At 35.8% G+C, this 26,068-nt stretch overlaps 1 protein-coding gene across 1 annotated transcript in view; it reads right to left on the bottom strand.

Moving 5' to 3' along the window:
* The window catches only part of LOC145691917 (uncharacterized), a 92,294-nt gene that overhangs the window by 3,246 nt on the left and 62,980 nt on the right, over positions 1-26,068 (bottom strand). Inside the window, exons 5-6 of the mRNA XM_081767225.1 lie at positions 22,268-22,420; positions 15,048-15,199 (exon numbers count right to left, since the gene is read on the bottom strand). Coding sequence (XP_081623351.1) covers positions 15,048-15,199; positions 22,268-22,420 — 305 coding nt within the window. The remainder of the gene's footprint in view (positions 1-15,047; positions 15,200-22,267; positions 22,421-26,068) is intronic.

Below are 26,068 nucleotides of genomic sequence, written 5' to 3'. Positions count from 1 at the left end.
TTAAAGAAAAACGTGTATTTTCTCACCATGTCCTTAATGTACTGAGGTTCCACTTTTGATCTTTCTTGGGCCCTAGTGTCCCAACGCCTTGGACTCTGCAGCTACAATTTTGGCTATGCGAGTTTCCCGAGGTACTCTCTCTATATACAAAGTTTCGTGAAAATCGCGCTCTGATAGATACCTAGGGTTCCTTGTAAGAGACTTATTTATACTCGAGAAAGAAGGTAGAATAGGATTTCTTTCCAAAGGATTTCAGTTCAATAATCTGCAAGGCTTTTGAATGTGGATGTGGTCCCTTTCTCTCCGCCAATATATATAAAGTAAAAGCGATCGATATTTGTGTCGAATCCATAGTTCTCGTTCTTGCAGAAATTAATAATTACAACTCCGAAAGCGTTAAAGTCCAAATTTAACTCTCATCGTAAAGCTCCTTTGTGGTTAAGCGTATAGCGTACACGCTTTCTGTGTGGGAGACCCAGATTCGGCCCCCAGCGAGAGCTCATGTAGTTCGCGTTAATTAGTAGGTCTACGTCTCATATAGCCTCACTGCTGACGGGACGTTAAACTCAAAATAAATTCAATTGATTCAATACCCATTATTATGGCGGGCGATAAAGGATGAAAAATAAAATGTCTCAAGTGACTGAGATTACTGTCAAATCCATAGTTTGAGTTCGTGACATTGTTACAAACACAATGTCATTTAATGCCACGTTTTGGTATGAGCGACTATGCCTCCTGGATTTTGAATTTACAGGAGCAACATCAAAAGCTTTGCTCACGCAGCTCTAAATGTTTTGATGTATGTATACGTGTATATTCCAGCGAAACTCCGGAATGTCTGGAGCAACTTTTACCTAACATGGGAGACATATTACTTTCAATCTAGGAAAAAATACTGTGGAATTCAGATACCTCAAGGGATTGAAGTTGGGAAGAGTGGCATGTAAAAATAGTGTAAAATGACTGTAGAGTGTTATCCATTGTTTTCTCGGTCGTTGAGATGAGTAGTGAGGCACTCAATGGCGTTATATCCAAATTCATCCCCATCTTTACAGGATGAGGGGCTTGGAGATATGATTAATAAAATGTAAAAACTTACTTAAATATTTGTCGAAGTAATAGTTTTCTGGGGTCGCGAAAGCGTTTCTAATAACTTTGGAATGTAGTTTGTAACCACTTCAAGATGGGCTCTTTAATCATATCAATTTCTCACCTTAAGAAGTAATTACCATCTCAACTAGTATATGTATCAAGCTAGCCTTTGCAATCGAGAAAAAATGTGTAGATGTATGTTTCGTCTTTTAAATGATATACTAAATGTAAAATCAGAGATTGAGTTGGTCGGTGGGTCAAATGGGTCAAGATTTATGAGCAAGGCGTGACCCACTGCGAAACACCATCACTGTGACTCTCACTGACCCATTGACCCACCAACCCATACTGCTCAGTGCCTTCTAGATAGCATTTTCTGAACATTGGCAACTTTGTCTACGTTTTACTTTCAAGACCTCCATTTTTCTTCTTTTTTTCATTTGGTTGTAATGAAGAAAGAAGTTCAGGCTCTTTTGGATTTTGATATTTCCAGTTGTAACAATGGCAATAGGACTTACTGCTTGGCTTTTGAGATGCAGGCTATGAGTTTTTAGAGGAGCTAACTACTGGAAAAAATGGTTTATTACAAATATAACCTCTTAAGTCAATAGAGAGGATGGCGTGGATAATGGATCAAACTTAATGACGATGTATTTTAGTGGATCGGAGTTGGTCACAATGGTTCAGAGTTGTTTATAGTTGTTGGTGGGTCAGAGTGGGTCATGGTGGGTGAATGGGTCACGTTGGGTGCTGAGTCATTGTGGGTCACGATGTGTAGTGGGTCAGTATTTTGTGGATCAAGGTTTCAATGACCCACACCATCTCTTGTCAACATTGCACTAAAGAGGAGAGTTTCCGAAGGTGCGCGTCGGCGATTTTCTCAAATTTTGCACATAGATAGTACCCCACCAGAAAGCAATAAATCTCGAAACGGTTCACAGTACCATCTCACAGAACTCGAGATAGAGGGATTTGTTTGATTGGCTAAATTAAGACCTCAATAATTTATCCTTCTACAAGCGAGATTTTCTTCATCGTTTCCGTGGCGAAGTCAGAAGAATATGCGGCAAGTAAACTTAAGGTTGAAGGTTCGCGTCCACCTTGGGATACTTGCTTTTTTCCCCTAGTGTTTTTTACACTCACCTGAATATAAACAAATCAAGCATATGTTCGATTTAACATATTTTGGGGGAGAAATTTTGTGATTCGTTGGCGTTTCGTTGAGTCTCTGCCGCTGGTGGTATAATTTTCAAAACCGAAGTGGGGCCACCACGGATCGTAGCTGCGGGATCACCAACTTTTGGCGAAATGTCGCCAGTTGCGCATCGGTGGTCCACTGACGCTTACGACATGGGGGCTTGTATCTGAAAACTGAGAGAATAAAGAAGCATGGTATCCATGAAGCCCGTTGACACTAATAAAATTCTGAAACGATGAAACAGATGTCAACACCGGAATACATGTATTTTATAATTTCAAAGGTACCCCGTGTGTAGGAAAAAGATTTTCCCCAAGGTTCCCCGGTGGGTCTCAGGAGGGGTGCAACTCAAAATTTTGAAAATGGTAAGGGGAATCAAGTAGTATGTCATTTAAAAGTATTACTAAAATTTGAAAAAAATGGTAAGAGTCCCGAGTCTTTATGCTAACTTGTGCAAAATACCGAGCGTTCAAGATGGTAATAAATCCTTCATTGAAAACTCCTTGACCAACTCTACAAATGTGAAACTGTGAAACTACCCAGAAGAGGTAAACACTTGTCTTACCATTGCAAAAGTATAATGCACCAAGGTAAAACAAGAAGCGACCCATTATGGGTTTATTACATCACTAATATTAAATTCTACGTTCCACAATTGTGTCTTTAAGCTAAAGGATAGGGTGATTGCGAATTATGAAATTAATGGTAGAATACAGAATTGACCCACAACCAACTATGAACCACTCTGAACCATTGTGACCAACTCGGACCCACCAACGTAATCAACTCTGACCCATGATCCACGTCCTTCTCTCCATTGACTAAAGAGGTTACACTTGAAATAAAACAAGACTGTAAAATTTTCACTTATCGGAGTTTGAATTCCTACCGTCAATCGCTCAAGCACCGCTCTGTTACAATACCTGTGGATCTAACCTTTACGATATACAATGGTAAAGTGTTTCTCATCTTCCAAATTAAGGTAAATTTAAATTTATCATATATAATTATTTCTTTCTTGGCTTACATATACATTCCAGTAGAAAACAGGATGAAATTTGAAAGTATCAAATCAAGATAAAGTAGACCAACGTAAGAAAAAAGAAAGAAAAACTAGTTTTCCATATAATTAAGCATGCCGTACTAAGTTAAAATGCTCATGAAATTAAGCTTGGAATACAAGTGTTATGTCTATTTTCCTCACAACTTTATGGTTTGATTGCCTTATGCTCTGAACGATCCATATATTAAACACCAGCTTCAGCAATTATTACATTAGAAAGCAGTGGGTATAAAATGCAAAGGACTGTAGTTTTCATTCCTCAATTAGTTTCTCAACTAATATCAATCGTTATCGATAATTTTTACAAATCAACACACTACCAATTTCCAATATATAGAAAATCCCCTCCCCCCCCGCTCGCAAAACACATTTTTAAAAATGCCAGGACACGTTCTGTTTATTTTTAGTAAAGAGTTATATACTGAACTTAAGCTCTCTAAGTTGAACGGCTTTTAAGATACTCAGTTTTTTGCAAAAATTCGGACACCTACTCCTCACTAAGGTTATGTGTTATAATGAAAGTGATATGCGTATGATAACTTCCCAGTTGGGATTGGGGCCTGACTATATACCAAATGTCATTTCATTTGACTTTGCAATTTGACCGTGATAATCATGCAGACATAGTTACTTTCAGTTTTTTATACTAGGTATAATAATTCATATATTACAGGTGATTCAAAATTTTTTTTCCAGCAGTTAGCTCCTCTAAAAGCTCACAAGCTCTATCTCAAAATTGAACTCCTATTGCTATTGCCACTCTTACAATTGCAAATATCAAAATCCAAAAATGCCTGAGCTGTTTTCATTAGAAATGGAGATTCAGAAGAAGAAAAATGGATATATTAAAAGTAAAACGTAGACAAGCTAACCAGTGTTCAGAAGATGCTGTCTACAATGCGCAGAACAGAATGGAACGGTGGGTAGTTGGGGGTCGTTTCGTCCAAAGATATTTCGTCCAAAGGATTTTCGTACAGAGACATTTAGCTTAAACACATTTGGTCTAGGGACATTTGATCCAAAGGGCAATTTCTCCAAAGAACATTTTGTCCAAAAAACAATTGCTCCAAAGGACATTTCGTCCAAAAGACATTTGGTCCAAAGGACATTTCTCCAAAACACAATTGGTTTAAAGAACATTTCGTCCAAAGGACATTTCGTCCAAAAGCCAATTGGTCCAAAGGACATTTCGTCCAAAAGCCAATTGGGCCAAAGAACATTTCGTCCAAAGGATTTTCGTCCAGAGACATTTAGTCCAAACACATTTGGTCCAGGGACATTTCGTCCAAAGGACATTTCGTCCAAAACACAATTGGTGCAAAAGACAATTGGTCCAAAGGACATTTCGTCCAAAACACAGTTGGTCCAAAACATATTTGGTCCAAAGGGCATTTCGTCCAAAAGACAATTGGTCCAAGGGACATTTCGTCCAGGGATGTTCAGTTCAAAGCACATTTCGTCCAAAGAACATTTGGTCCGGTAAGGCTTGGGGGTCAAGGGTTTGCTTCTATTAGAAGAGTAAAAGTGATGTATTTAACATTATGACTCACAAGTAATACCTCCCAAGTGTAACACTCCGATTTTGAAAAAAATAGGAAGGTAGATACTACACACAAAATAAACGAATACGTGTTTTTCTGCGGAAAAGTGGTTTTAGGAGGGCAAAAGCACCTACTCAAAATTTTGAAAGTTGACGCCCGAAAGGCAAGAAGAGGTGGACCGAAGTGAACGAAATTGTGTACAGATATTGCAGACGTAAAATGAGGGAATACGTGTTTCGTATTTTATTGGAAAAAATGGTTACGTGGGGCACAGACCCCTCCAAACCTTTGATCACGAAATATCAAAGGTACTAATAACAGTATGTCAGATGTGTGTAAACAACATGAAGAATTGCAACGAAACTTTGAGTAAGGACAATACGCAAAAAATAAATAAATACGTTTCTTTATTTTCTGCGAAAGAACAGTTTTAGGGGGCAAAAGCCCCCATCCAAAAGTTTGAAACTTGAGGCCCGAAAGGTCACAAGAAATGAACCAAAGTGAATGAAATTTTGCAGAGATATTGTAGACATAAAATGAGGGAATACTGGTTTCGTATTTTCCTGAAAAAAAGAAAAAGATTTGGGTGGGACACAGACCCCTACAAAACTTTGATCGTGAAACATCAAAAGTGCGAATAACAGTATGTCAGAAGTGCTTAAAGGACATGAAGAATTGGAACGACATATTGTGTAGGGACAATACGCAAAAAATAAACGAATGCGAGTTTATTTTCTGAGGAAAAACGGTTTTAAGGGACAAAATCCCCCACCAAAAATTTTGAAATTTGAGGCCTAAAAGGCAAGAAGAAGTGTACAGAATTGAATGAAACTGTGCACAGATATTGTAGACGTAAATTGAGGTAATTGGGTTTCGTATTTTCCTTTAAAAAAACGGTTGCGTATATCACGGACCATTTAAACTGTTGATTACGAAATGTCAAAAGTGCAAATAATTATACGTCAGATGTTCTTAAAGAGTATGGAGAATTGCAACGAAACCTCGTATAGGGACAATTCGCAAAACAACAAACGAAACGTGTTTTAATTTGTGCGGAAAACAGTGTTGGGGCCTAGGCCTTCTCCGAAAAAAAGTAAATATTACCGTAATAGCGCAGGAAGTAGTGGACCAAAGCAAATGAAATTGTGGGTAGATATTTTAGAGATCCTTTGTAAAATAAGGTCTTTCGTGTTTCTGAAGTATCCCTATGCGTTTTGCTTCAAATTTGGCACATCAACAGCAAACAGGAAATTAATCGACACGTGTTTTTGTTTATGCGGAAAAACATTGTAAGGGATAAAGGTGCCTCCCAAATAATATAAAATACACTATACTGTTAGTGCTTGTTGTTGATCTGCCAAATTTGAAGAAATCAGGTGGAGACACTTGTGAAAACGAAAGGCCTTATTTTACGTATCCAATATCTACATGCAATTTCATTCACTTCGGTCCACTTCTTCTTGGCTTTCGGGCTACAACTTTCAAAACTTTGCGTGGGAGTTTTTGCACCCTATAACCCTTTTTTCGCAGAAAATAAACAACCCGTGTTCATTTATTTTTTGCATATTGTCCATACACAAAGTTTCGTTGCAATTCTTCATGTAAATTTAGGCACTTCTGATATACTGTTACTAGCACTTTTCATATTTAATGAGCAAAGGTTTGGAGGGGTCCGCGCCCCACCCAACCATTCTTTCTAGAAAAACACGAAACCCGTATTCCCTCTTTTTACGTCTACAATATTTGTGCACGATTTCATTCATTTCGGTCCACTTCTTCTTGCTTTTCGGCCGACAACTTTCAAAATTTTGGGTGGGGGCTTTTGTCCCCTAAAACCGTTTTTCGCAGAAAATAAAAACACGTATTTACTTATTTTATGTGTAGTATCTGCCTGCCAAATTTTTATCAAAATTGGAGTGTTACACTTGGGAAGTGTTACTTGTATAGCTTCTTATTTCTAAAGGAAATTTTGAAATAGAGATTTATTCCGCAATTTTCTTTTCGATAAAACAAATATATGTTGAGATATTCAGAAAAAACGTAAACACCTGAAAACTAAATGGCCACCTTTCTTTGCTTTCATTAATAATTTTACAAAAATACAGTTTTAGCTTCGCAGTTTTAGCTTCGCAGAACAGTTGTAGCTTCGTTGGTTAAGGAATTCACCTCCCAAAATGATAAACAACCCTTTGAAGAGCATACTCCCTCTTCATTTGCGGACAACATTGCCTCCGCATGGTCATATGAATCTTGTATTTGGTTCGAGACTTTGCAATTGATATCTTAAATGTACTGTGCTGTACCGAGAAAATTAATATGAAAGCAAAAGTATATACTATATTTGCATAAGGAGTAACACTGAAATAAAAATACAAGACAAGTTAACAATTCTGGTTTGTCATACAACTCACTAATTATGTAGAAACGTCTGCCGAAGTTACACACTATCAATAGTCTATAAATAGAAACCAGACTTGTGGTTAACCTGAAAAGATACGTATATTCTACACGAAATGTTCCAACTTTCATCTTATATTTGTCAATCACTTTTCACAATGTTGCAGCCAAGAATGTGACTGTTTAAGAGTATTATCTTTGGACACTAAGAATATATTTCACACATGTGTATTTCTCTATTCTCAGTATTTCTTCAAAGATACTTGACACATAATTTTTCACTTTTCTAACACAAGGATTTGAATACCTAATATTTAACTTACTCAAATTTAAACTCCATTAATTTTAGTTACCGGTACTTATTTTAGAACTATTTCATTCACAACATGAAAATTTTAGATGTAATGTTAGCAGTTATTACAGCAATATACTTCACACTACAACCTTTCCCTCACTCCTGTTGTTCGGTCATGTTGTTTTCAGGCGTTTACGTTTTTCTGAATATTTCAGCACTATTTGTTCTATCAAAATGAAAATTGCGGAATAAATCTCTATTCCAAATTTCCTTTAGAAATAAGAAGCTACTGAGTCATAATGTTATATGAATCACTTTTACTCTTCTAATAGAAACAAACCCTTGACCCCCAAGCGTTACCGGACCAAATGTTCTTTGGACGAAATGTGCTTTGAACTAAACATCCCTGGACGAATACAACCTTTCCCTCACTCCTGTTGTTCGGTCATGTTGTTTTCAGGCGTTTACGTTTTTCTGAATATTTCAGCACTATTTGTTCTATCAAAATGAAAATTGCGGAATAAATCTCTATTTCAAATTTCCTTTAGAAATAAGAAGCTACTGAGTCATAATGTTATATGAATCACTTTTACTCTTCTAATAGAAACAAACCCTTGACCTCCAAGCGTTACCGGACCAAATGTTCTTTGAACGAAATGTGCTTTGAACTAAACATCCCTGGACGAAATGTCCTTTGGACCAATTCTCCTTTGGACGAAATGTCCTTTGGACCAATTGTATTTTGGACGAAATGTCATTTGAACGAATTGTCCTTTGGACCAAATGTGTTTGGATTAAATGTCTCTGGACGAAATGTTCTTTAGACGAAATATCTTTGGACTAAAAGGCTGGCCACCGGGTAGGCCAGTGTGAGTCACGGTGAATGGTGTTTCGCAGTAGGTCACGTCCTTTTGACCAACGATCCACTGATACACTCACAAATCTTGACCCATTTCACCCACTTACCAACTGACCCACTGACCCACTCCATCTTTGATTTCAACATGTCTTGTTTCATTTAAAAGACGAAACATACATTCACACAATTTTTTCATCGATTGCGAAGGTTGGCTTAATATCATAATTGTAATGGTAATTTCTTCTTAAGGTGAGAAATTGATACGACTAAAAAGCCCATTTTGACGTGGGTACAAATTACCTTCCAAAGTTATTAGAAACGCTTTCTCACCCCGAAAACTATGAATTCAACAAATATTTAAGTAATTTTTGAGATTTTATTTTTAGCTCTCCCAGGCCATCATCCTGTGAAGATGGGGATGAATTTGGATGTAACCTTCATTGGGAGCATCACTATCCATCTCAACGACCGAGAAAATTATGGATAAAACACTAAGATCAGTAGTTTTACATTATTTTTACATGTCACACCTCCCAACTTCCATAACTTCATACTACTACAATATTTTCTTCTTAGATTGAAAGTAATATGTCCCCCAAGTTTGGTAAAGGTTGTCCCAGACATTCCAGAACTACACTCTCCTTATTAGATGTGCTGGGGGATCTTACTCTTACTGGAAGTTGAACTTAAACTTAAAGGTTATCAGAACTGCTCCCAATGAACTTGGCGACCACGAAAGATATGGGTTGTATACTAACATGGGTTATTTTCAATTATTTCTACATGTCACAAGTTTCACAAACTCCTTCATTGTGTTAATGAGGGCTTAACTTACATGGCATCTGAAGTTCCAATCTTTACCTAAGAGACCCCCAAAATTATAGATTCGACACTAATGTAGGTCTTTTTTTTATAATTTTGATGTCAGTCCCTTTCCTTCCTCCTAGGACATCAAACGGATACTTCCACTGCTAGGACTAAATTTGGTCTTAAAGGGCATTAAAATTTCTACCAATTAATTTAGCGAACAGTGCTGCATTTAGAAGCTCGGCGTCCCTACGCACTTTTGCTCTCGGAGCCCCCAATAACTACACATTTCTCCGTCCCTTGATCCCTAACTTACAAATAAAACTTAATTCGAATATGCTTAATTAGTGAATTTATTGCAGTTAAATACCACTCACTAGATGCTACAGCTACAATTACGTAACAAAAAATAAATGGAAAACATGTTCTGAATTATTTTCAGATTTCTTACGCTATCATTAAATATATTAGAATAGTAAAAGAGGACTGCTAATGAAATAGTATATTTGCTCTCGATTTTTTTAACTTTTTCATACGAAAAAAAAAATAAAATTTTAAACTTTGCGCTCTTCAAATATGTTGCCCTCTAGGCACGGGCCTAGTTGGACTAATGGGAAATGCGGCACTGAAAACTTACGCTTCGACTCTAATATTGGTTGATTTCGATATTTTTTTTGTTGCTACGTAACATCCCTGGGTGCTAATGGGAGCTTAATTGGACTTGAATTGAAAGTAGAACTGTTTACCTAAGCGACCACGAAACTATGGATTCGATACTAATATCGATCCTTTTCTAGCATTTTTGATATATATCCCGACAGTACTCTTTTCCAGATTGTAAGAAATATGGTTAAAATTGCTCTAGACATATCAGAATTATGTCGAAACACACACATACATCCACTTTTATATATATAAATACAGAGTGAGCGAGCGAGAAAGTGAGAGAGAGCAACCAAAGGCATCACCACTTCCACATTGCAAAAGCATATATCAGGTATTGAATTGAAAATCTATGTAAAGACCTTCTGCTGTGGCATGCTTCATAAGGACAATTCCAGTCTGCTCACGTGACCTTTGGGGTTCATGAATTTCTTGCGAGCGCTCCGACTTTGGATTCTCTGTTTATACCCTCTTTTTATGCCTCGGATAATTTTTCAACAATATCAATGACATGCTGTAATACGAATGTTCAGAAGTAACCCCTATATGACAAATAGCTGCAAATAAATACACTACATAATTTATTTATTGCGATGATATTATTTTCTTAATTTGTATTTAACATTCACATATATCATAGAATACCAACGTACTGTGGACACCTGTTATATTTTAAACATAATAATCACTTTGTTCTGCAATGATTATATGTTATATATATACAACTGACGTATTTTAATGTAATTATTTTATATAATTTTTCATGCATTGAGGAAAATAGAATTTCATAAAAAACATTGACTCAGATGGGAATCGAACCCTCGACCTTAGGATTTGAAATCCAACATCGTACCACTGAGCTACCACAAGCATTCCTCGAATAATACTTCTAGCGATATATAACGGTATTTAAGATAATAATTACAGTCATATCCACTGCAAACGCTGTTTTTGTTCTATTTTGACTTTTATTTTAGTACTCAGGAGAGAATAATGTTCTATGTCTTAACTTTCACCATTCTTTTACATATGGAAAGATTCGTTTACGTATCTAAATATTCCATTAAGTATGGAGAGCAAAATGACAAACAAGCATGTGCTGGCATTAATACAGTTTCGAAATATTGTATCATTAAGTATTTCAATCAATGTTGCTTTTTTTATATAATTGGTAACAAGTCTTATTGTATTTAAAAGAAGAAAAACACATCTGCAAGACTTTTCCCGATTGCAAAGGTTGGCTTCGAGGTTCGAACCTGGTTTACTTTTTCCCGAAGATACCCGGAGCTGGACTTAGAAAATTTTTGCCTCGAAACAGCAATAAAGAATGCGCTCAACCTTTTTGAGACAAGGTGTACATAGTCTCGATCTCGCCGTATCAGATTATCATGTATTTGGTCCACTCAAAGATGCTGTCAGAGGCCGACGATACCGCTTCGATTAATAGGTGAAGGAAACGACGAAGTTGTGGCTAGCTGCGCAACCACATACCTTTCTTGAGAAGGCATTGGAAAGCTTTTGTAACGATGGAACAGATGCGTTAGAAAGCAGGTTGGCTATGTTGAAAAATGATATGAATATGAAAACATTGTACTTTTGTGCTAATAAATAATAAAAATTGATTGCAGATACTTATTGGCTTACCCTGGTAAATGGAAACACAAAGAAAATTACTTAATACGAAAAACAAACGAGCATAATTTAAACATCTCAAGAAGCCGAAACTTGTATCCTACTATCCTTATCAGTAGGTCGAAGCAAAATTTTATAAGCACCCCGGACAAAAAATATGAAGTACATACTTTGTTGGTCAATATCGCGTTATATCCCCACTGCCTTCGATAACAGCTTTGATTTTGTTTGGCATACTGTCAATGTCGGATAGGATGAAATTCACGTCCAGTTTGGTCCATTCCTGGAACAACTGGGCACGTAGAGCAGCCAGCATGGGTAGATATCTCTGTCTCTTCTTCACCGCCCTTTCCAACATGTCCAAAATTTTCTCGATCACGTTTAGATTAGATTAATTTGTGGACCAGGAAAGATGTGAGATGACCACGTGATGCTCAGCAAACCAATCCTGCAGAATCCTGGCTCGGTGAACGGTGCAGTTGTCGTTTTGAAAGTGGGATGTGGCCACCTTGCAGAAACTGGAAGAGTGGCACCATCTCATTGTCCAGAATAGTTACGTAATCCGCAGCTGTCATTGCGTTGCTCACCTCTATCAAGGGGCTCACAACAGCACTGGAAATACATCCCCGAAACATGACACTACCACCCCCCTTCTGCACAGCCAGTTGCACACACTCTGCTTTGTAGGCTTCTCCATTCCGCCGCATCACCCTGGCCCAGCAGTCATTGGAATAGAGGCAGAACCGTGACTTGTCGGACCAGATGACACAACGCCACTGTTCAGTAGTACAGTGGGGGTGTTGTTTCTCCCACACTAGGCGCTTTTTCTTCTGTGTGGCAGTCAGCCAGGGGAGTACCCGGGCAACGCGACTGAATATGCCTACACCATGCAATTCTCGGCGCAGCGTTAGCTCAGAAACTGGACGACTAGGTCTTGGATTATACTCCTGAGCAGTTCCTGTCGGATTTGAAACCGTTGAGAAGTCGCTTATCTCCCCAGACGTCGATGGTCGCCTTCGGCCATGATGAATTTCCGGCCACATTTGGTCCGAGAGGATTGCTTCCTGCCTGACGCCCTCCCCTGTGCATAGGCAGCACTGATCGTGGACTAGGACACGCCAACAAATTGAGCCACATTTCGCAGAAAATATACATGTGCACGCCCAAACACAATGGCTCCTTTTTGCCACTCGGTCACATCATTCCTTCGCCCACGTTTCACCCTACAATGAAAACATATCGCATTAGTATACACGTCATACCAGCGTGACAGTGTCAACAATAACATACAAGACCCTAATTTGCGGTATCGACAGGCATATTGCTATATCAGGTCGGTTGTCTCATGGCCTAGCGAATGCTCAAACTTCGTAATTTTTTGTCCAGGATGCTTATGATTACAATAACTCTACGAAATAATGTAAGGTACGAAGCACACAACATATCTTATAAGGGATCCAGAAAAAAACTAAGATTTCAAATCATCTGTTTAGAAAAATAATTCTAGAGCTGCAGGAGAAAAAAAGTTCTTAAATTAAAGTATCAAAACTACTGTAACTTTCAAACCGTAAGAATTATTAAGAGTGATGGAGAAATTTTATACACACTAGCACAGGGTTCTAAACAATCATCTCTCGAATGTTATAAACCGCCGCCAAGAAATTATCAGAATTGCAGAAAGCATCTGGGTCTGAAGAGGAAACAAAATTGCGTCCTATTTTATAATCTGCTTAAGTATTATACGAAACTTGACCAAACATAACGTGCAGCGTTGCCAGATCTAGCATAATGATGCTAGATCTAGCATAATTTGCATGTCTTTAGCATCTAGCATCTTGCTTTTAGCATCCTACCCAAATCTAGCATAATTTTAGCAAGTTTATCAAAAAGTTGTAAAAATTGAAGATGAGAAATAAGTTTGTCGCTGGAAGGAAAAGAACGGCAGAAATGTATCCTCTCCCATTGATTCATACAGTCGGTAAACCATATAGGCAGTCTTATTTTCCGAAGTAGGTTAGAAACGGCTTTGGACTTTTCTTTGTGGCTCCACCCACAGTTTTCTAATCCTTTAACTACGAGGCATAGGCGGAGCTATGGGGGGCATTCTCTCCCCAACATTTTGACAACTTCACTATCTTTATTTCTGACTTCATGACCATCTTTATTCCTGAAATGAAAGATCCGAGACCGACCAAAAATTTACCACCCAGCAGACAATTCCCAACTCCGCTTATGCTGCGAGGTAATTTTCTTTCAAAATATGTAAACAAACACTGCATTCATTTATACGATATATAGGCCATTGAGTCTGGCAACAACTGCACTAGTTTAGTTGAGTTAAAGCTTTGGTGCGTGAAGTATTGAGTTCTATCCACGCATTCCTGAGCTCTGCGCTTTTTAAGTTATGTTATCGTATCTCAGCTTCGTTTCTTTTTCTTTTAAAACTCCTGAATTAGTAATTATGAGGATCTAGCATAATTTGACCGAATCTAGCATAATTTCGATCAAGTTTTGGAATAATTCCGAGCTGTGAATCTGGCAACGCTGATAACGTGAATGGCAACCCTGTCAGTAGCATAAGTGGAGTAATGGGGAGCCTATGAGCTCAAAACAAACTGATACCTTTGAGAAGACATATACTGATCACCAGTGAAGAGATGTATATCTTTCACTATGATGCTGAAATAAAAAGGCCACCGCAAATGAAAAAGGCACGCAAGAACAAATTGAAAGTAAAGGTCATGCATATTTTGTTCTCTGATATCAATGGCCGGCTCGTGATTAAATAGGCACATCAGGTTAGATAATAAATATACAGTATTATCAGAAGGTTTTGGTGAATTTCCGAGAATGCATGACAAAGAAAAAACACTTCTTGTGGAAGAATAATGAATGAAGTGTGGTTCATGACAATGGTCCTTCTCATAGTGCTATGACCGTTAAACAGTTTTTTGGCAGCAACGAAGACTCCAGTATTGGAACACCCACCTTATTCACAAAATATGCGATTTTTTTATTTTTCCGAAAGTGAAATTCGCCGACAAGAAGACTTACTTTCAGACTTTGGAAAAGGTGAAGGAGAAAACGGCAACGGTACCCAAGACAGTGACACATAAAGATTTTTGCAATTGCTTACAACAATGAAAACTTCGTATGCATAATTTATACAGAAAATTCGTATATTCAAGGGAATCACCTTTAATTTGAACGTTTTAACAATAAACTGTACTCTTGGCGATCCGTCGAGTTCTTTTTTAGCCAGATCTAGTATATCCAAAAGTTTAGTAAATATTATGAGCCATTCTATAAGTATAATCTTATCTCATTTTCTATTTTTTTTCTTTTAGAACATGTAGCTGCATTCTTTGCCATAAAAAAAGTCACACAAGGAAGCACGGATCTGAGAGTATAAACATACGCAAGATTTTTAAATGTGTACAAAATATGTCAATTACGCATGGTTTGAAGTAACATTAAGCCAATATTTATTTGCTCACCTCATTTCGTTGATATTAAACGTTACAAGTTCAGCATGCTTCAAATGACTATTTATCTTTATAGCAGTCACAATTTCTACATTTGTAATGTTAAGCGAGATTCTTCCCTGTGCATTAACTAAAGTGTAATCAGCAAAGAAGTTGTAAAGTACCTGAAACAAAAAAAATAAAATAATTTATTCTTCCGAGTCTTGGCGGATTTTATTGTTGGGATTATCTTAAAGCTGATTGTGCTTCATTGTTTATTAACTACTATGCTCAAATAATTTAAGAATTTTCTTTGTAAGAATAATAATTTGGGGGAATATGACCAATTTTGGCAGGCATCTACATAAAATTCAAACTATCTTAACTAAAATACTCGTATTAAAATTCATGAAACTGAGCTTCCAATATTATGTTATCTGCAGATGTAAGAACTGTTTACTAATTCAACGTAGTATAAAATATTCAGTAGTTCAAATTTATTCTTGCAAAAGGAGCATATTGCCTCAACAATGGGGCAAAATACACATAGAAAAATGCACTTTTTCTAAACTTACGCTTAGTCATGAAAAATAAACATTAACGTAAATGTTCCGTTTCGTAAGCTTTTTTTTATTACAGAAAACAAATGAAACTTTAAAATTGTATAATCAAAACTCTCTCTATTGTGCAATAGGCATAGTATAAGCAGGTGTAACTTCATAAATTGCAGCGCGATACATACCAATCAATGCATTAATCTCATAATCTCTCTCTACGAAGCACTTATCTTCCTGGGGGAAACTAAAATATAATAAAGTTGTAACTGTTATGTTTATGAATATAAAATTTGAGGCTGAAAAGGGGGATATTTTTCTCTGTACACAGCACTCGATAACGCTTTCAATGTTGAAAGATGGCATCCGAAAGGCACTGTATGTGTTATGGTTTGTAGGGTTCAAACTTGAGTTTAGGAATGGATAATATTCCAAACAATGTTTGGTAAGTGCAGAGACAAATACTTCTCAAGAAAAATGAAATGTGTGAGATATGACAGACAATAGAAGGACAGGGGCAAATCACCATGTTATTCTGACAGTGCAAAACATGTAATGGAATCCAATTAAATCGTTTAAACGGAATGCCAAAGTCCATGGTACACAGTCCATGGCATCAACTGTGTACGCAAGTTGGTGAAGTGTCCGCTCTACAAGATACACTTTATACATAAGGATTGATATGAGAATGAGATTTTGTAAATCAATACTCACCTGTATACATGCTTTTGGTAACTTATCTCGGATTCTTTTCTCAGAAACGAGGCTTTGTGTTTTAAGAAAGTGAACAGGCCCAAGTACCAATTCGAAAACCCACGTAACTTTAAGGTAAGTACCAGGGGTACTCCTAAAATTAATGTGTGATATGCAGTTCCAATGGTCCACATTCAATGGCTACATCATTGGAAGAAGATACAGTAAATGGCAAAAGCTAACTGAATATGCTACACACAATTCTTGTTCCAGACCTTGAGAGATTATGGGACATCAATGAGCACCCGCACATTATTCTTGGCACCTTGTGGCTGCGAGCTCTAGGAATATCTAAAGGTTTCCAGAGATGTATAAATAGAAACCACCTAATGTTTATGACCTGAAGAGACGCGATTCTGAATAACCCAGACAAAACCGTCAAATGCGCAATTTTTGATTCCAGAAGATTACAACAGTGTGTCGACATTTATGGTGCATAATTGGAGTTTTTGCAATGATTCTTAATAAGACAAATCTAGAAATAAATAAATAAAAATAAAACACTTTTAACTTTACAGTGAGTTATACAAAATTACGTGCCAATAAACTTAATAGTTGTCAAGTGACACTTTTAGTTTCCTGTAAGACTTTAGAAAAGTTCCTAAAATTTATTTTGAATATATACCACAAACACTGAAAATAATTGTTTCTATTACAAACATCAATATATAGCCGTTTCAAGCTGTCGTAGTTTCAAACTGGTTAAAGTTTAACAATTAATCTTGAAGTGCTTTCTCTTGTTGCAATATTTCAGCTTGTCAGTGTTTATGTCAACAATGTAACTGAGTATTTTAAAGTGAAAGTTTTTTTATCTGATAAATATTTATTAAAAACGATTCATTTCCAACAGCAATAATTTCAAGCTTTGAACTTAACCCTTTATGGACGGAATTATTTTCCTGTTGAAGAAAAAAAATTGTTTTCGGTATCAAGCTGTGATCCACACTGAAGACGCCAGGCTTCGCTACTTGTCAAATATAATCCTCGAAACGTAACGGATATGAAACGTTCGTCGTTTCGAATAACAAAAATGCTCGGGCTTGCAATACAACAATGCGTTGAAACGTTACAAATTTGTTTTCGTCGTCCATATCGGGTTAACTTACAACTCACAATCTAAGGTTATTGGTGAAATATTATTCTTGGTGCAATGTGACTGCCTGATCACTTTAAAATCTTTGTTTAAAATTTCTCATTTAAAAATACATTAGTTTAAATTATTATTCTAAGAATATTTTCAATTACTGTTTGAGTTTTTTTCTAAATTTTCTTTTCAAAATTTTTGAATTCTATTCTTGAGTTTACTACTCATATTCTAAGGTCATTAGCGCAAAGTTACTTTTCGTAGTCTGATTAGCTGGCCACTTTCAACTCGTTGATTAACATTGTTAAAACTTTTCTGTTGAACTTCAAACATTTTGAGCCTAGTATTGTAATTACAACTCAGTCTAATACCTTTAGTGGAAGTTATTTTTTATCCAATTTGACCGATTGATCACTTTTAAATCTTTGTCAAAATATTTTAAATGGTTTCAAAAACTTTCTTGCTCCATTTTTAGAATATAAATAATTACTTTAGAGGTTTGAAGTACCTTATCAAATATATATTTTAGACAGCAAAACCTTACTTTAGAGAACAAAAATCTACTAAATTTATATTTTTGACAATTTTGTACAGATCCAAGAGAACGAATGAACTAACATATACATGCTAAAATTTAGGACGGTCCAGTTAGTTGAAGAACATGTATCCATTCTAGAAATTCGCCACTTTTGGCCATTTTCACTACATGAACTGTTATCACCTAGAGTTAAAAAAGTGTTAAAATTATAGGATCCCTTTAACATTCAGTGTTCTGAAGTGTCACGTAAACACTTAGTTTCGTGCAGAAAGCGCTGTGTACACTTGTGTCAGATCTTTTTGTTTTAACAGTTTCGATTATTTAAATTCAGTTTTCTTTGTGGATGTATATTTTTCACTGAGCTACAAACTTTCAGATAAAACATTGCAACAAAATGTTCAAACTAAAGATTGCAAATATTATAATAAATGCAAACAATTTTAAAATTAAACCTTTAGTGGAAAATTTTTAAGAATTTTCAATGGGTACAAAACTTTTGAACAAAAATGTTGAAACAAACTACGAAAATCATTGCTCAAGAAATTTTAAAGAAAAATTTCAAAAACAAACTTTAAAATTTTAAATTATAATTTAAAAGCGATAATATTTTTTAAAAAGTAACTTTCAAGTTTAATGCAATATTTTATAACTTCCGAAGAGTGTAAAATTTTCAAACGTGGAAAACTTTAAATAAACATGGTGAACAACTCTTAACACAAAATTTAAAAAATCTTTTCAAAGTGATCAGCCAATCAAATTACATCAAAGATATCTCTTCACTAATGGCCTTACACTGTGAATTTTGACTATAGTTTAAAGTATGAAAATCTTATTGGTACCCACTAATCAATATTAAAATTACATATCTTGTTTCTTGTTAAAAAAAATAAGATTTTAAAACAGTATTTAAATAACGTTATTCAAAATTTTGAAACCATTTTAAGGGTTTAAGCAACAATTTGAAAGTGATCAATTAATAAAATTGCATGAAAGATAACTTTTAGTAACCTTAGATGATTAATCGTAAATACAATATTAAGATTCAAAAAATTTTCAACTGAATACTTTACGCAGAACGTTTGAATAAATAAACGCAAATTTGAAAGTGATAAGCCAATAAGATGGCATCAAGAATAACTTTAGACCATTTACAGACTATGAGTAACAGTTACCAAAATTTTATTTTTCTTCACAATTCCTTAATTTGAAGATTATCGAAAGATACTAAGGAAACTTAAGAAAAATATGTTCTGGTACTATGTGTTTAATGAACCAAAATTAGACCCTGTATTCATCCCCATAATTCCATATTACAATAAAACCATATCTTATAGGTTAAATTAGGTCATAAACCACAGAAATGTAAATTTTTGGCATTTTTACAAATAGAAGGAAACAACGTGAACCGTCAAAATTTACAACATTATCTAGATATATACCTACGTTCTACAGCTATTTTTTTTTAATTTTTAGTTTTGAGAATTTCCAGAATTTCAGGGTGGTAGAACATACATATCCTAAAAGTCAAAGAGCTCCTTCATGGCGAAGCAGTTAGTATACGCGCCTTTGGCATTGGAGACATTACTTCAATTCCTGGGAGATAATGTACTTCGGACCCCAGGTTAAGCTGTTCGTCCATGTCTCGTATAGCCTTGCTGCTGAAAGGGATGCTAAACACAATCCAAAAAATTGAAACAGGTCTATCATGTGCCCCTTGCTCTACTTAAGAGTAGAAACCAATATACTCATTCATGTGTTATCTTCCAACAATGCCTGATTTTAGTGGACTCTGGACCATTACATTCAAAATTCTACTTCATGCGAATTCAAATTTCCCGCCAAACTTCAGAATTCCTGTCAAAATATTAAGTACTGCCTACGCATATGTTTTAGCGTTCTTTAATCGCAACAAATAAAAGGCGAAGTCCAAAATTTATAATTACATATTCGAATTCTAGAGAACACACATTTTTTGACAGTGTCCAAAAAACTCCTCCCAAAATTTAAGAGGAGTGCGTCAACGTATCTATGTCCTAAGAAAGAGAGTAGGTACCTTCATTAAAACACATAACCATAAATTCAAGTTGAACCTCATCTAAGAATATAAATTAGGTCATTAAACGACCACATAGTAAGCACATGCTAATACGAATATTTTGGCATTTTTACTCATAGGAGTAAACAAGCTGGATCATCCAAACTTATAAAAATAAATATTCGATTCTTAAAGAACATTTGCTACTTTTTTTTGACAATTCCCAAATTTAAGGAGAGCGATAAATCACCCCTCAAACTATTGAAAACACAGGATCAATGTAACCATATCCTATGAAACAGAATTTACCCCTGTACTTAACCACATAATCACATAACGGGTTAGAGACCCTTTAAAGGAGATAAATTAGGTGAATAACCGACCACGTGGTCAACACATTGCAACTCTAATATTTGGCAAACATTGCTTACAGAACCTAATAAAAAAGACCATCCACATTGCACATTTATACAGTTATATTCTCTAGTCTTAGAGAACAGTTACCAAATTGCCTTTTTTGACAATATTCAAATTTTCATGGTGGCCAATGTACAGCTCCAAACTTTGAAAGAGTTGCGTCAATGTCCCATGTGTTATGAAGGGCAGTACATCTCTATATTTATCCATAATATGTAACACAAGAAAGCTAATCGGAGAGATTAAACTAAATTTCGAAATTTGGATTCTTGGCAACATTTTACCCATAAAAGGGAACAAGAAGAACCAACCAAATGTTTAGAGGCACATAGCCAGATTTTATACTGTCATACAAAATTTTTAATTTTGACAATTTCCAAAATTAACGGGGTTCCTATCTACCGTTTCTAAAGTTTAGAGAGTAAACCAAGGTTCGTGCCAAAATCAAGAAGACATTGACCACTATAACGTTATACCATGTGATCAGATCTTGAGACGTCTCTCACCAAAGTGATTAAGTCATACAGAAGCTCATGCTCTTATGGTTTCCAATTTTACTTTACATACTAGCTGAAATACCCATTCTTTGCCTGGGGGCTCTATTTGGAAGTCATTGCCTGTGTAAGTATCACCGTTCATCTCAGCGACCGCGAAAAATATGGATTTGACACTAATATCGGTCATTTTTGATTATTTTTACATGTCTCTGTAACCCCTTCCCGCATGTGAACCCCGGTCCTTATACAATAAGGCTGGAGCTCCTCCGTGGCTAAACGGTTAGCGTACGCGCCTTTGGTGTGGGAGACCCGGGTTCGGTTCCCGGCGGGAGCTCATGTGGTTCGGATTCCACGTTGATCAGTAGGTCCACGTCTCATATAGCCTCGCTGCTGAAAGGGACGCTAAACTAACATCAACTCAACTATACAATGGAGCTGAATTTGAAAATCATCGCTAATGAAAGTGTCACCATTGATATCAGTGACCGCGAAAAATATGGATTTGACACTAATATCGGTCATTTTGTGTTACTTTTACATCCCCCCGTGATCCCGACCCGCAGCCGAATGAGGTGAATTTGGAAGTTAATGCGATTCACCATTGATCTCAGCGACCGCGCAAACTATGAATTCAACACTAATATCGGTCATTTTCTACTACTTTTACATGTCCCTGTAAACGCTCCCCCTTCCCTGAGATCTACCTGGTTCGAAATTTTAAAAAAATGCTTCGTCTTGTTCTAGGGCCTGGACCAAAGTACCCGTGACCCAAATATGGTAACTCTCTGTGCAGTCGTCTGGTCCCTCAGCCGCACACAGACAAGACAAAGAAACTTTTTCTTTTATTTATATTAGATTAGATAAGGAAGAAGTTATGGAGAATGGTTATTTAACGAAATTCTTAATAAAGTCTTAATTTAAAATGTCATTATTTAGTTAGTTTTTTCATATTTATTAGCTTATATTAAGAAGGTTGGTTTGCTACGTGCAAGACAAAAATATTTTAGGTAGATTAGAGTGATATTTTATGTTCCACATAGGTACTAGTCACTACCAATCAAAAATATAGCTGTATTTCCTTGAATTCCGAAAGAGAGTAATCTTCCCATAAAGAAATAATATGTTAAAATAGACGCACTTACTTATTGAAATATTCGTTATGAAAATCTCGATTACAATATACTTTAGCTCGAGTGAACCATTTTTTTATTATTATGTTTAATTAGAAATTATTTTCCAGGAGTCGAAAACAATTGTTCATAAATAGATTTGTTTATTATTTTGGCGATAGACTCGAACTAAGATATAGGCTATTAACTTTCCATACTAGAAATTGATTGATCTATACAGAAGTAATGATTATGTACACACTTACTCTAAGTAAGTCTATGTGTAAGTCGACTTGTACAATTAAACCTTCATCTATGAAATACATGATTGCATTATCAGTTCGACGCTGCATATTTAGTTCATATACAGTCCCATTAAATAGTTCAATCATTCCATGCCATGTAATCCCGAGAAAATCCTGAAAGAAAAATATCAAATGTGAATTTCTTACTGTTTATCTTAATATCGACACTGATAACAATTCCTTAAAACGTGGACAAAAATCGACTGTCGTACTGCATATTAGAAACTCAACTTCATTATAAAAATAATCTTCTATAGCCATTCTGCTAGAATGCAATAATTTTTTTCAGTTATGTAATGGTTATTATAGTTATACGCAAGACAAATTAGCTCAACTCGCTGTTTCAATAAATGTGCTATTCAGTAACTTAATTTTCATATTTTTTCCCAAGTATACAGTACTTACAAAAGTGTATATATATTTTTTTATATCTGGGTTATAGCATATTGTGCACGATAAAGCTATAAAACAGTATTTTTGCGTCTAAACCTCTGCTGTATATATACAGTAATGTGTAGTACCAGAAGTTTGGAGAAATACAAATATTTGTAGAGCTAAAACACATGGATACAAATAGATATCACCAAACTCACACAATGTAAACAGTAGATCTTTAGAAGAAAACCACAAAGGGTTTCATTCAAGGGCAAACAACAGTATATTAAATAAGGTCTGGAAACATCTTGCTGTACTCCTGTATAAAGACGTACGCATAATATGTAATTTCAGACAATAACGTTTCTTGACCTTGAAAAACATAAATTACTTATCTGAGGCATGAAAGTAAATTATGTTCGAGTTCTTTAATTTTTGAAAAGCTGCTTTATGTCGTTCATCTCTGTGCACTACGTGGTCTGATGCATAAAAAATGTATTTAGTTATCCTGCCCAGAGGTTCATAGCGCAATTAAAGGAAACACAAGAATCCTGTTGAACAAGAACAAGGTGTTGAGCAACATGTAACAAGAACTTTCGACTAAACACAGATAGTCACAATTCGAAATCTCAACGTAATATATTGAGAATGGGTTCTTCTGTTCCATACTATCAAATTGGAACAAGTGTCATATCACCGAATAGGTAAGTATTCGTAAACATGTAGACTTAACAATCATATATATTCTGACCATTTCATTAAGGAGATACAAACATGTCCGAAAAATTCATGAACTTAATAACAAACCTAAAAGATTGAAAATAAAAATTTTCTGGAGAAGTGGAATTGGACTTGAATATATCACAATGTTGAATTTGAGGACTGAAGGCGATAAGATGCAGCAAAATAGTTGTAGAAAGTGACAACAATAACACGTAGAAGAGACAAGAACATTCGCAATACATCATTACTAGAAGGAAAAAGAAAGAAAGCAACAAAACTATCACAATAGGAAGGTTTATGAACTGCTATGTAAGCAAATTTAACGAAAAATTAGTGCATGGCGTTTAGAAAACTCTCAATGAAATTTAAAACATGACCTACATCTACAGTTACGAAAGTGTAAGAATCACTTCATAACAGTAATTTAAAAGATACAGTGACAATGAATGGGAAATAAAATGATTTTTTTATTACATCACAGAATTTTAGAACTTGTAGCAGACAACTAGCGACCAACTAGCAGCAAAGTATTTTCCATTACAAATGGAATATCAACGGTGGGTGTGGTCCTTCTGGATATAAATACCAGGTAGATATTGGCTAAAAATGATCGTAGTGAAGAAAGTTTATTTAAGTCGTCTATTGTTCCTTTACTATTGGATAATGATGAAACGGAAGACATGCGTGGTAGAATGAGCGCCCACTATCAACTTCCCTTCTGTAGGCCTATTTATTTTCAGGTGATTCATGGAATAAAACTAACTAACTAACTAACTCTATGGCCTATGAAACCCGGAGGTTCAATGCCGGATCCACAAAAGCTCTCCACTGACTTCTATCCTTAGCTTATTGGATACAGTTTCTACTTTGTATTCCTATCTCTGCGATATCCATCTTAATATTGTCCTCCCATCTGCGACTAGGTCTTCCAAATGGTTGTTTTCCGATGGGCCAGACAGTAAAGACTTTGAAAGCGTTTCTACTTTCTTCCATTCTAGCTACATGACCTGCCCAACTAAGCCTCCTAGACTTGACGACCTTAATAATGTTGGGTAAACCGTATAAATTATGTAGTTCCTCGTTATAAAGTTTCCGCCATTCCCCATTCCCGTTTCTCTTGGTTCCGAACATTCTTCTCAGGATCTTGTTCTCAAATACTTTCAGTCTATTTTCTTCCCTTAGAGTAAGCGACCATGTTTCGCAACCATACAGAACAACAGGCATGATTATCGTTTTATATATTTTAAGCTTCAAATTCTTCGACATAATTCACGACGACAAGAGATTTTGAACCGAATAGTAACACGAATTCCCTGCTTTTAATCGACATTTAATTTCTTCGTGAACATGATTTTCGTCTGTTAATATTGGTCCTAAATATTTGAAACTATCCTCTTTATCAAAAGTATTATTTAATATGTTGACGCATCCACAATTTGCCGTATTACGGTCCCGACGCACTTCAATGTATTTAGTTTTCTCTGCATTTACTTAAAAACCCATGTCCCTCCAAGCGTTTGATAAGATCTCTGCATTTCTTTCTATTGTTCTCCTATCATCCCCTATTAAATTTACATCACCAGCATATGCCATAACCTGGTGAATACCGTTCAACTCTAGGACCTGGTTGCTATCTTTGATTTTCCTTATGACGTATTCCAGCACAAAGTTAAATAATAATGTCGACAACGCATCTCCTTGTTTCAGGCCATTTTCGAGGTGAAAACTCGCGGACAAAAATTTTCCTATCCGGACTTTGGGATTCAATTAAACATATCTTAATTAATCTAATTAGCTTTCTCGGTATTCCAAGCTCTGTAAGAACGTTGTATAATGTTTCTCTCCTAACCGAGTCGTACGCCTTTCTAAAGTCAATAAATAATTGATGTACCTGGGTATTGTATTCCTTCTTCGTTTGGAATATTTGGTGAATGGTAAATATTTGGTCGATAGTTGATCGATTTCGTCTAAATCCGCACTGATAATCTTCAATAATTTAATCTGCGTATGGGGTCAATCTTGCTAATAGATTATTTGAAAGGATTTTATAGGATGTTGACAGAAGAAAAATGCCTCGATAATTATTACAGTCAGTTTTGTCGCCTTTCTTGTGAATTGGAACAATGATTGATTTTTTCCATTCTTGTGGCAATTCTTCCTTGTTACATATAAGGAGAATGAGTTTGTGTATCTTGTTCTACAATTTTTCGCCTGGAGCTAAATTACCTCAGCCGGAATTTCATCTACACCCGGAGATTTGTGTTTCTTTAATTTCTTTATAGCTGTTTCTACTTCTATTCGGTTGGGTACTGGAATATACGGTTCCGCTGTGTGTCTCACCTTTTCTCCATGTACATTAGTTTTTGGCTGCGTGTTCAGCAAAATCGTCAAAGAAATCTTTCCATCTATTTAAGAGGCTATCTGTATCAGTGAGAACTGTTCCGTCAGCTTTCTTTAATATATAAGCACGAGGTTGATAGCCTTTCTTAAATTCGCTGATCCGCTTATACATTTCGGAGGATTTTTATTTTTAGTATTATCTTCGAGTTCTTTAATTTTAGCTTTCAAATAATCGCGTATCTTTGTTCTAAAACTTTTGGAGTTTTCCAGCCTGATATCTGCGAAATTTTTTGTAGTTATTTCATTCGGATTTTGTAGCCAGCG

This window comes from Thermobia domestica, chromosome 8, assembly GCF_964235325.1.
Source record: "Thermobia domestica chromosome 8, izTheDome1.hap1.1, whole genome shotgun sequence".
NCBI lineage: Eukaryota > Metazoa > Arthropoda > Insecta > Zygentoma > Lepismatidae > Thermobia > Thermobia domestica.
This window is presented reverse-complemented; position numbering and strand designations above follow the sequence as displayed.